General features: G+C 47.6%; 1 protein-coding gene across 2 annotated transcripts; it reads right to left on the bottom strand.

The window, feature by feature from the left end:
• Nucleotides 1-333: 333 nt before the first annotated feature.
• frs2b (fibroblast growth factor receptor substrate 2b) lies at nt 334-11,319 on the bottom strand. 2 transcript variants are annotated; one of them, XM_072663993.1, is made up of 8 exons: nt 10,977-11,319; nt 8,178-8,290; nt 7,937-8,028; nt 7,665-7,851; nt 5,468-5,626; nt 5,078-5,241; nt 4,535-4,883; nt 334-4,243 (listed from the first exon to the last, which is right to left on the bottom strand). In XM_072663993.1, the coding sequence occupies exons 3-8, from the start codon at nt 8,000-8,002 to the stop codon at nt 3,549-3,551; spliced, it is 1,620 nt and encodes a 539-aa protein (XP_072520094.1). In that variant the 5' UTR covers nt 8,003-8,028; nt 8,178-8,290; nt 10,977-11,319; the 3' UTR covers nt 334-3,548. The 2 variants fall into 2 exon arrangements, with proteins under 2 accessions (XP_072520094.1, XP_072520095.1); XM_072663994.1 differs by lacking the exons at nt 7,937-8,028; nt 8,178-8,290; nt 10,977-11,319 and adding an exon at nt 6,415-6,435 and having other exon boundaries at nt 7,665-7,745.
• Nucleotides 11,320-12,477: the final 1,158 nt, after the last annotated feature.

The raw sequence follows: 12,477 nt of genomic DNA, 5'->3' as shown, positions 1-12,477 counted from the left end.
ATTGAGTTTATCCTGATTGTTCTGGCTTTCTGTTAATACTGACTCTGCTTCCACGGAGGGGTCAGAGGTGGAGGACACATCTCACTGTACAGAGACAAACACTTGCACTTTTACCTTTACCTTCCAAACAGTCACACACTGTAGAAATAACACCCCCACCCCCCAGGTGGGTCACGACAGGTGAATCACGTTACACTGGTATGACGATGCAGAGGTGGGAGTCGAGCTGTTGGGTATGTTCAGACAGCAGGACTGTGGAAGGTTTGGGGAAAAGCACAGAAACCTCCCTCCCTCTCCGCTCCAGACGCAGCCGTACCCTCACACCCACAAATATGAATCAAACAAAATAGACTTTTATTGTGCTGAGTAGTGAAACCTATATGCAGTCAGAAAAACATTGCAGCTGTAGTGTACCGTACTGTCCCTGGATACTGATATTACAACAACCTGTAGTGTCATTTCAATACAAAGGCAAAACAAAACAAAGAGGAATGCTTTGATCAGTAATACTGATTTGTATGGAATGGACAAGGACTGTAGTCCAACCTTGTTATTAACATAATAAAACCACAATACACAGGCACTGGAAAATGAGTGTAAGGGGAGTAGTAGTTATATTACCATAGGAATAAAATGATTGTGTGTGGCGAAGCCGTGCCGTCTGTCGGCCTGCACCTCTCACAGAGCGACGACATAAAAAAAACGTCCTACAGGTGTTCTGAAAAACAAAAGCTGACATTCGTGAGTGCGAGCCCACCTGCCTTTGGAGTTTTGAACAGTTTTTAGATATAAAAAGGTGCAGCGTGGGGTGGGGGCGCGCCGTTCCCTCCGAGAGTTCATTTTAAAACCAGGTTTAAAATTCAGACCAGGTGCTTCCTCTTCAGGTGAGGGGTCTCCAGGTCCAGGAGGGCTTGAGTTCAGTTTGGGGATTTTCCTGCTCAAACACACCTGAATAATCACGATCCAACCTACAGCCAAACCCCGACAGATCAGACTAGTGGACCTGTAACGGGTCATTATAGCCCTGTTCACACCTGCACTGTAAACCAGAACCTCTGTGTGTGTGTGTGTGTGTGTGTGTGTGTGTGAGAACACAAATATCCGGATCAGTTGTACCGAACATTACCCGGACTTTATCCCGCCAGCACCCCAGCACAAAGTCCGGGTACAGTCTGAGTGAGCCCGTGTGGGAGTAGAGCAGGTAATTTTCTGGAGAATTCACAGTGGGTCCTGCTGTACCCCCTGCACACACCACACCTACCACTTCCTGTAGCGAGAGTGCGTCTGACACACAAACTCCCCGGGCGTGGAAGGGCTACTGCGGATAAAGTCCGGACCGAATTGCTAAACGTGAAAACGGCTCAGATCTGCGGAGCACTCTGGAATGCAGAGAACCTTGCAGAGAGCCCTGTGATTGGTCAGTGTAGTGTTTCTTAGTCTTCTGCAATATTCTAAGTATTGCAAAGCCCAATATTAGCACAGAGCCATAAATTAAACACGAGCTATGACTGTGTATTATAATAATATTCATAATAAACTAATATACAAAGCAAGGATAACTGTACCATCTTATATTTTCCAGCAAACAGAGTAAACAGCGTACCCTTGTGAGTATCGCTCCAGATACCCTTTATAAAAGTTAATGACTGCTTTAATGTTTATTAATGGTTAATAATCAGGTCCCTGAACCCAAATTCAGCTCTCCTGTTAAAGCTCTGATGTTTCTGCTTCCTGGTCCTCCTTTGTCTTCTCTGTCAGTCAGTGTTAAAGCTCTCCGCTTCAGCAGATCTTTCTCAGTAGGGTTCTACCATTGAACCCCAATCAGGATCAGTCTTTTACTCACAGATCATCTTCTGATCTCATTTCCTCCTGTTTAGTTTGATCTGTCTTCATCTCAGATGCTCCCTGTCTGTTTATTAATAAAGTTATTAGCTCTTATAAACAGCAGAAAGGCTCTGATTGTGAAGTGTGAGACTCATCAGCGTTAGTTAATGAGCTCCAAACATGATCAGCACTGCTGAAACAGTGAAGCTCAGCAGTATCTCTCAGAGCTCAGACTGTGAGAGTACTCTCTTCATATGGTAATGAGCTGATCAGATGATCATTAGTGAGTAATTAAAGCTCCTGTCGGGGTTCAGCTGTAGTCAGGTATTAACAGCTAGAACCCTGACTGATGGAGAACCCACAGTAAGATCAGGAACCAGCAGCTTCTGAGCTTTAACAGTACGGAGGAATGTGAGGCTCTGATTGGAGAGCAGCAGATCACTGCAGATCTCTTTATTTAGGAGTTAGAACTGATTAACTGTGTTTATGATCTCATTAATAACCAGTAACATTAATCTGAACCATCTAGAAGCTCTTCAGCAGAGCAGCCTTGTTCTAAAGTCCTGTTTAAACACCTTCTAAATTGTCTGTGAGGTCATCTACCACGAAGGAAGGAACCGTGTGATTTCCCATCCTGCGTTTTCTGCTGATATCGGGCCGACAGCGATACCTGGTATCAGACTGTTGTCATTTCCACACAGAGAGAACTGTACCGTTTCAGAGTTGAGGAGATCTGACAATCCCGCACGCTGAGTGTCTTTTTAAAAGTGCTGCTGGAGGTAAATGGCGTACCGTTGGCGTAGAGTAAGGGCTGGGTATCACTCCAGAGTCCCCAAATACAACAAACCTCAGCTTAAAGGACTCATAGCCTAACCTCCCCCCCCCACCCCTTTACCCCAGGTCTTATTTTCAGGTAGAGGACGTCCACTCAGCGTCTGAGAGTGTGAACTTACTGAATCTGAATTTTCACATGATGAACTTACAGCTACCAACCTCCCTCAGGCCTTCTGTTGCTGTGCTGTTAGGATACAGACTTCTGATTGGCTGCCCTGTAGTTTGTCTCATTCAAAAAGCAGAGCGGGCTAAAAACTCCACCACTGCACTGTGAATGGGAGCAGCGAACACTGCTGTAGGCTGAATGGGAGAGAGTGAGAGAATACACTGGTTTTCTACCACCAGTCAATTAAAAGGACTGGTTTTGCAGATCAGTTTCTTTATATTTTAGTAGGGAATTGTACTTTTCAGGATATTGACACAATACCCTCTTTTAAAAACAGAAAATAATATATACACTGTGTCGGATTGGGAAGTTGGAAAGCCAATCAGCAGTGTGGATTTTTGGACAGCAGTCTTTCTGGCTCACAGATTCTCCCAAGCTTTACCTACACACTGAAGCTGAGACAGAGCCTAAACCTTGATACCAAAGGTCATGTCCTCCAGAAGCAGCGCAATCAAGGCCGTAAAAGTACTGCATTTGATACCCAGCCCTACTTACAATCTCCCAGTGAAGCGCGCAGCAGCGCCGCGCAGGCTCAGCTCTGGGGGAATGATTGTTTCTGCAGGGGATTCTATACAGTACTCATACTTGTGACCCAGTGCGGCCCTAGCCGGTGTGTTTGAGCAGGAAATGACCAAACTGTGCTGCACTCGAATCCTCCAGGACCGTAACAGATGACCTCTGTATTAAGGGGAACAGTGCAGGGGGGCGGTTTTGGGGCGGGGGCTCACATGGGCAGGTCCACGCTGTTGTGGCGTGTTTTCCTAGAGGTACCGTCGTAGCGTGGCAGTGCTTTCTGCAGGTTGGACATGGCGGCCGTCCGCTCCACGTCAATCACGGCGTACAGCTCAGTGCGCCGTGTGGGAGTTTGCGGCAGGGGGGACGTGGGGGTTTTGGGGGTCTGCGGGGCGCTTGAGTCCGACCCCCTCTCCCGCTCCGGCTCCGTCTCCACCTCAATGTAGTTGAGGACGTGCGGCTCACAGGGCCGGCGGAACTCGAAGCTGAAGACGCTGGGGGCGGAGCGATCGCGCCAGCGGGCCGACTCCAGCTTCCCCGAGCTAGGGGGCGCCGTGACGTTCTCTGTGTTTATGTAGAGGTGGGCGTGGTCCGGACTGCACTGCCCCCGGTGGTTGTGTGTGAAGCCATTTAGCGGCTGTGGCTGCTTGCCGACCCGCAGAGATTCGTCCTCGTCCTCGGAGCCGGCCTTCGGGTCCTCTCGGAGCGGCGGCAGCGCCGGCAGGTTCTCGTAGTCCAGCAGGGCCGTCCTGCGCTGGGCTGAGTTGTTGACGTTGGCATCAGGGCTGAGGGGCGGCGGACGCGCCCTGCGTCGGGACGGGCCGTAGACAGCCGGGACGGGAGCAGGGACAGGAACAGGAATGGGTCCATTCAACTGATCCGGAGCGTCGTCTACCCGGCCACTCTCTGCAGCACATACATAACATTTACAGTTAGATCTGATAGATACGAGTGGGACAGAGCAACCACTTATGACCGGAGACAGGACAGGTACCAAGCTAACCCTCTGACCTGTAGAAGAGTTCACAAAACAACATCAGCACTACAGAACTCCTTCATTAGCACGCCAAACAACTCGGACAAGGCCAAATCATTTAGAGCTGATACTGAACAGAACCCGAATAACAAACCCGAGTTAACAAGGATAAGGATTCAATCAGAATTATGATTATAAACATTATTTATTTTAATGTTTACCTTTTTTAAAGGTGGTGCTGCCGTCCTGTTCCGAGGTAGCCTGTCTTGGCTGAGTTGCCACATTCCCATTAGTGTTAGCGCTAGCATTAGCATTCTGGATGGCGCCGGCAGCCCCCTCGTTCGGCCGACCGGCGTCCTGCTGCCTCTCACGGGCCATCAGCTGCCTCTGGACAGGCGTGGGGCCGAGGACAAAGCGGACCCCCTCCGTCTCCAGCTGGACACGTGGACCAGGTTCTGGAGGTTGTGGACCCTCATCTCCCTCCACTGCTGGGGGGCTGTGGGGTGCAGGAGCATCTGAAGCACCATGCGGATCCTCCAGCAGGCCTGTCGTGTTTACATACGTGTGGCCCTAAAAACACACACACACACACACACACACACACACACACACACACACACACACACACACACACACACACACACCTCCATCAGTCTCTATCGGTGTTAATGAAGCATGCTGCTGATCAGTGATCTGCTGTCTAACCCGCCACATTCAGAAGTGTACCATGGCACCCGGACTCTGCTCCCCCACGAAGCACTCACCCGCACGGAGTCGTCTGGCAGCAGCAGCGGGTGTGTGGACTCCTCTCCCACTGAGGGCAGCCTGGCACTGCCTACTGACGGGTGTCTGCTTGAAGGGTGAGAGGAGGCGTCCCCCAGAGACGGGTACCGCAGGCTTCCGTTCGGTAAGGCAGGGAGAGCAGCACCTGGACAAAACACGCAGTTCTCACACTTAAACCCATCCAGCAACACCATTACCCAGCATTCAGCCTGCAGCAGTTCATCCCCGCCCATTCAGTGCAATACAGGACAGCCAATCAGAATAGAGCTCATTTAACTAAATGTCTTAACAGCACAGTATGTAGAAAAAACAAAGTCTGAACAGAGCTCGACTGAAGCTCCGGCGTAATCACGCAGAACGGGGGTTCTTACTGGTGGGAGTGCGGGGGGTGAGCGGGGGGTCCGGCTCGGTGTGTGTGAGCGCCGGCTCAAACACAGGTTCCTCCACCACACTGATGCTGTTGTTGTGCATGATGTCCTGCAGCATGTTGAAGATCTCCTCTGCGCGTGCACACTTGAAGGCAAAGATCCCTGCAGGAGAGCACAGACAGCTGCAGGTCAGCACAGAGCCCCGCGCTCGTCACAGCTACAACACCAACGACAGGGGCTGCAACGGTCCGGCCGCCAAGTCAACATCAACTATGAAGTTATAGTGATATTAACGCTTTGAAAGGGCTTGAAAAGGCAATATTAGGCTCAATAGTAGCATTTTTAACCTGTGGATGGTGCGGTCTGGCAGCTGCTAGCCAGCATTTCTGCTTTAGTTAAATCATAAATCTTTGTTATGATTTTTCATTCATACAATCTAAAATGGGAAATATTACTGGTAATATATTAATATAATTATCAAAAATAGAATCATCGTTTTCAGGCTGAACAACTTCATTGGTCTGGTAAAACTGACAGTGAGCTAGATGGAATAGACATTCTGACAGACTGTAATACACTACAGGAAGCGTAGGGGGCGCTCTATAATGCATTACAGCGTTTACACGATCTGAACTCTCTGTAGTTTACTGTACAAATACAACAGGATTGAAGAAATAGTTACATTAATTGATTAACAGCTAACAGGTTAATTAATTGAAGAGAACACTGTTCGTTGCAGCCCAACCATCAACCCACACAACCACCCAGTGAATGTCACTAACTATACCCAACACACAACCTGATGAAACGAAACAGCAGGACTGAAACAAACGGGACAGCTCACAGACCGCAGCGCTACTCTACCACGGGCCACTCTGTGCACTGTATCGCTGCTTAGAGGGGGCGTTGAGGGGTGGGGGTGGGGGGCACAGCAAGCCTCCTTTACTCACCCTGCAGAGCTCGAGCTCATCCTTATGAAAGCATGGGGTCAAAGTTAACAGTCTCACATTAATAACTGAAAATGTGCAATCCCAAATCACTGGGGTGCCTTAACACTCTACAGCACAGTGACCTCGAGTATGAGAAAGGAACTAACTCTCACACACACACACACACACACACACACACACACACACACTCACACACTCACTAAATACAGTAACAACACATGTGGGCTGGATATTATGTGACTGATGTTAATGCAGCTACAACAGCACTCCAACTACACCTGGTGCAATAAATAAATAAATAAATAAAAGCATAAGAACAAACTATCCCACAGTCAGAAAGGAACACGCACACAGTCACTCAAAACAGAGAATTATTCAGCATCCTGTCATTTACCTGCTTATCTCGACGTTTATACAGGAGCAGATCAGTGATGATTGATCACTCAGTCCAGATTCATGTTCTGTATCTGATGTGAGCTTCTTTCGCTAGGCTAACACTGCTAACAGACACTGGACTTAGACTGTCACCAGTTTAGTCGTCTCTGTAGACACGCCCCCAAACCCGTTCCTCTCCCAGAGCTCCTCCACATCTTCATCAGCTGGTAGATGGATGTGTTTTAGGAGACGGTGGTACTGGCTTTAGTCTATAAACCTAAACAGACCCAGAACCACAGAGCTGAGGAACGCTGGAGGAACCGGACCCACCTTCACCTCAGAACAGTGTGTGGTATCACTCCGCCCACTGTGCTCCGGTCCGAGAGAGGAGCAGCTCTACAGAGCGGGACGTGATGAGGATAATAAAGTAGCCGCAGCTCGAGATTAGATGTGTAAATGAGAACCTCGTCTGCTGTTCACGCAGATTTTTATAGAAAGTAAATTCAGATTCTGGCTGTATAACAGGATAAGGTTGGTGACATTCAGTCAAAGTCCAGCGTTTGCCAACAAGCCAGCATAGACAGTAATAACAATGCATTTCCCCCAGACTGACCTCTGACATTCAGCACAGACGTCAGTGAAATATAGTGAATTTCTGTTCTGTCTACTTTAGCTAGACCAGTTCCACACTTCTAACCCACATTACCCCATCATTTCTAATCTGAGCTGCAGTAAAGCAACTCTCCGATTTTCACAGACGGACAACGGCAGGCACGGCTTCAGGGCATGTCAACACTGGAGGTAAGTTACAGACCACATCACACACAAACGCCTAACCTTCACACAGGAAACACGGCGGCGGCGTTTGTTTTTACCTTGCCCGGTCTGGCAGCGCCGGCCGCTCTCAAAGGAGAAGAGGTTGGAGTCGTAACCATAGCGACGCAGGCACAGGTAAGGCCACCTGACTGCGTCACACTTGTGTGTGCGGAGGACCAGCTCCTCTTCCGTCAGCTCCATGATTCCTGCGCCCAGCTCATTCCCGTCATCATCCACATTCACCACCTGTAAACAAACACCGTCCAAACAAAAGGATTAACATTAAAAACTAAACAATAATCAATAATCAATAATGAACACACACACTTACCTTAAATTTACTCTGGTGATTGTCAGGAATTGACTCTCTGTCTGGACAGCTCCAGCAGCTTCCCATGGCTTCTTTAGAGGACCATTTGATGCCTAACACACACACACACACACACACACACACACACACACACACACACACACACACATTATTTCCACAGCAGACGTGAGCAGCCCAGCATCATGACAGACTGAGAGATGAAGCTGAGTGATGCTTTTGTACCACAGCAGCTGATTCTCACCCAGATCCAGCCATCAGGGTTCCTGACTCACTCCCCAGCAGGACACACACTGTCATTCTTCATAAGTGCTGCAGCTGGCTGTGATGAGGAGGAGGAAGATGATGATGATGATCCTGTAGGGATTAACAGACTGTTCAGACCACTTCAGCAACCCCACACTGCTGCATTAAACTAGAGCACCACTTTACTTCAGATCTGCTGAGGAGAGCCACAGTTTACCGCTGCGATTCGGCCAGACCCCACACTGCCAGCGAAGAGGTACAACACACACTGCAGCAGAGCTTCTCTCTGGTGGACGGGTTCCACAGAGACCGTTACTATCTAGAACACTGAACAGAACGATTCATTACAGAGTAGAATCAGTCCTGTTTAACTGTGTGAAACTGATGTAGAACCTCTCTCCCAGTATTTACTAGTACTTTAAAGGTGGTTCTACTGGTTCTGTTCCATCCGTTTCACTGCTGGGTTCTAGGAGAGTGCCCTGCTCAGATCAGCATCATCTGACACACAGCATGAGGCTACTCAGATTTCATTGTTGGAAATAAAGGTATGCGGATCAGTATCGTCTGATACTCGGCTGAGGTGCTCAGACCGGCACTGTCTGATACTCGGCTGAGGTGCTCAGACCGGCACTGTCTGATACTCGGCTGAGGTGCACGGTTCAGAATAGTATTGATTGATATTCAGCATTAAGCTACTCGGACTGGACTAGATCATCTGACAACAGCATTGCAGTACTTGGATTGGACTGACATAGCCTGACAATCAGCATGAAGGTACTTGAATTGGATCAGCTGATTAAGCTACCTAGATTGGACTGACATGGTACTCAGAATTATAGTACTTGGATAAATCAGTATTATCTTGACATTAAGGTTCTTGAATTGTTATCGTCTGATTCCTGGCATTAAGGTACTCATATTGCATCGCTATGGGCTAATACACTGCGTTTAAGGTCCTCGGATTGGATCTGTATCAGATGGAAATTAGCAATAAGGTACTTGGATCTCAGAATTTATCAGTCAATTCTCTGCATACTGGTACTCTGATCAACTTCACCTGACGCTCAGCAGGTACTGGCATTGTCTGATACATAGCATTAAGCCATCGAGATTGGATTGTGATCAGCTAATACTCAGTATTAAGGTACTTGGATCGGATCAGCATCATCTGATACTCAACATTAAGATACTCTGATCAAATCGGTATCTCAGCAAGTACTCGGATAGGCATCATCTGATACATGGCATTTCTTAACTGAGATTGGATTGTGAGATTGTGATCAGCTAATACTCAGTATTAAGGTACTTGAATCAGATCAGCATCATCCGATACTCAGCAGGTACTCGGACGGGCATCAGCTGATAACACCACATATACCACATCACGCCCTGCCCTAAACGACCCTGTCCAATAACATCATAACGCATCTTCTGACTCCCAGCAATAATGTACTCAAATCAGAATCAGCCACCTCCCGACTGAACGGTGCTCAGATCAGACCGGCATCTTCTGATCCTCAGCATTGAAGCACATAGATCAGACACCGCCCCTCCCTCCCTCCCTCCCTCCCTCCCAACCTTGTCCAATAATGCCATCATACCTGAATGAAAACGGAGTTAATCATCATGCTATTACATAATCACAACCGCACAGAGAAGAAAGCTGAGAGGGCAGGGATCAGAGCCAGGCCCAGCAGGGTTTGAGATCCATGCCCTCAGGAGCAGCGGCGGATCTGAAGGCCGGGATGGTTTTTGGAGAATGAAAAATTCCTGAAATATTTTCATAAGGGCCCCTCCCTCCCTCCCTCCCTCCCTCCGGCCCACACCAACACTCCCCTCAGCTCACTGAGCCTTTCCCTACAGCCCACAGCCTCGACCCGTCCCCGAAAACCCTTTAAAAGTTGGAATTTTACAGAATTAATCCCAAATAAATCCGTCCTGCATTCCCGGAGTGTGGGGGCGCAGCCTGCAGCGCGGCCCTTCTGGCGACTCCAGCAGCTCCACTCGGGAGTTAGCCAGCTAGCTATAAACACAGATTAAACTTCATATAACTCCTCAAAAGTGAACAAAACACCTCCAAACTCAAATCCTACGGTTTTAAGTGTTTAAAATCAACAAGCAACACTTGGAATCGCTGGATTTGCTGAGACTGGGGGTTATTATGATAGCTAGCCAGGAGCTGCTGGGTCGGCGGGCGGGCGGGCTGGCTGAAGCGTGCGGTTAGTTACGGCACATATCTGACTAAATGTTAGCCAGCTGGCTGCCTTTAACACCGCAACCGCGTCATTTAATACATTTTACCTGCCCAGGTGTGGATAAAAATCGCACATCGTTTAGTTGCCTCGAGTATTTAGTTTAGAAAAGCAGCGGTTTGAGCGGAGTCCAGCAAAACAAACCGCGCTACGGGGAAAGGCAGGAAGGGCTCCGCCGCGAGTCTTCAGCCGATTTAGGGGCTCGACATCTCGGCTTTGCGGGGAGAAGTGGTCGGACTTGTACGTTTGAAAGATTCTAGTCATATTAAGAAGTAATGTTAGGTTCGTATTTATGAGAATGAGCGATATTTACGTACGCGATTAACTTTAGAAGTCGATGTTAGAAGCTGAGTTTTGAATTTTCCGTTCCACCTTAAATGCTGCAGCAGTTACATTCTGGTGCATCCTGAGGCGCCCGAGGCGCCAGACTGTAACTGCTGCAGCATTTAAGGTGGAACGGAAAATTCAAACAAGAAGCCAACTTTTAGCTTCCGAAGCTAAATGTGAGATTTATAACTTAAAAAAACAACGCAGAAAATACTTACACAAGTCGACCGCTGAATTCAGGCCACAATCCTCACAAGAAAACCCACTTAACCGATCACAATCTTACCAAGAAAGTTAGCGAGCGAGCCAGAGCTAAAGCTGAACCACCGCAGCTACCTCGGGATGCTAGCTACCGCTAATGCTAGCTAGCCCTCCCTCCGAGCGAAAACCGCTCTCAAACTAACTCTAGGCGGTCTACTCCGATATTTATCGATCCGATAAAGGCACATATGGATTCCCGAGCTGTAAAGTCATGTCTCCGCGTCGGTGAGAGCGTTTAACTCCGTTAGCGCTCCGGTACAGCTCTCCGGGTTTCTCCGATCCGCAGCGGGTCGCGCTGTTAGCAGCTAACAGGCTAACGGCTAACCCGCGTACCACGCATGCGCAGAGGTGGCGATAAGATTGGTGTCGCTGGAGTGGCGAAAGCGGACAATGGAAGCCGAGGCGTATCGGTCGGCCGATCACTCCAGCTGTATCAGCGGAGTCCAGCCCGGTTTCGGTTCGGTTTAAGGCAAGACACTGCTACTAAGTAAATAGGGCAAAATTTGACTCTAATTTAACTAATATAGATCACCACTAAAACGTCCACATTTGATTACTGTAACTGTTCTATTAAAGGTTTATGTAAATGTTATGTAAATTATGCAAATGAGGCATTATCTAATTAATTAAATAAATTAAATTCAAGCAACAGCAGTAATGTTCCTGGGTCAAAATGACCCAGTGCATGTTTAACCATCCAAAAGTAGAATGTTGTTCTCTATAAATATTGTCTATTGCTCAATTAATTTTAATTTAATCAATATTCTGTGCAACCAAAACTTTGATGTTGAAGTAAAAGTGATAAAAGTAATAAAAACAAATCACTAAATTGAACACTTTTTTTATCCGATCTGATTCAGGTCTTATTTAAACCGGATTAAAGCACAGCTAATATAAATGATGATAAAAAATATTTTTACTGTATTTTTAAACAGGTCAGTTTGACATGCAACACAACAGGAGGGTTAAAGATGTGCTAATTTGCCTACATTTCAAGAACAAAAATCTGACCTCTAAATAAAGTCAGGTTCAAAATATTTATTTCAGTTTTCATATTTCTCTTTTAACTATTTAATATTAGTTACATAATACTGCCAACAACTATAAAAAACAACATTTCTGGCATGTTTTCAGACATGAAATATTACGTAGGCTGTGAATGATAAATTAAAAATGTCCTCGGTAAAAAACACTGACTGTAGAAAACATGGCCCCTGTGGTTCTGTTCCCCTCCGTTCAATAGAAGTGAAGCCAAAACCGTCCGCCGTGTGGTCAAATCTGCGGCCAGAGTCGAGACCAGAGGCGGAGTCAGACTCAGACCCGCCCCCTTCTCCCAGACCGAGCCTCAGTGTCTCAGACCGCCTTCACTGAGCTTCCAGCAGATTTCCCCCTGGATTCCACCAGTAAAAGTGCAGCTCAGCTCCTCCATGTACTGAACAGGAAGGACGCCATGCAGGT

Source organism: Salminus brasiliensis, chromosome 19 (genome assembly GCF_030463535.1).
Source record: "Salminus brasiliensis chromosome 19, fSalBra1.hap2, whole genome shotgun sequence".
NCBI lineage: Eukaryota > Metazoa > Chordata > Actinopteri > Characiformes > Bryconidae > Salminus > Salminus brasiliensis.
This window is presented reverse-complemented; position numbering and strand designations above follow the sequence as displayed.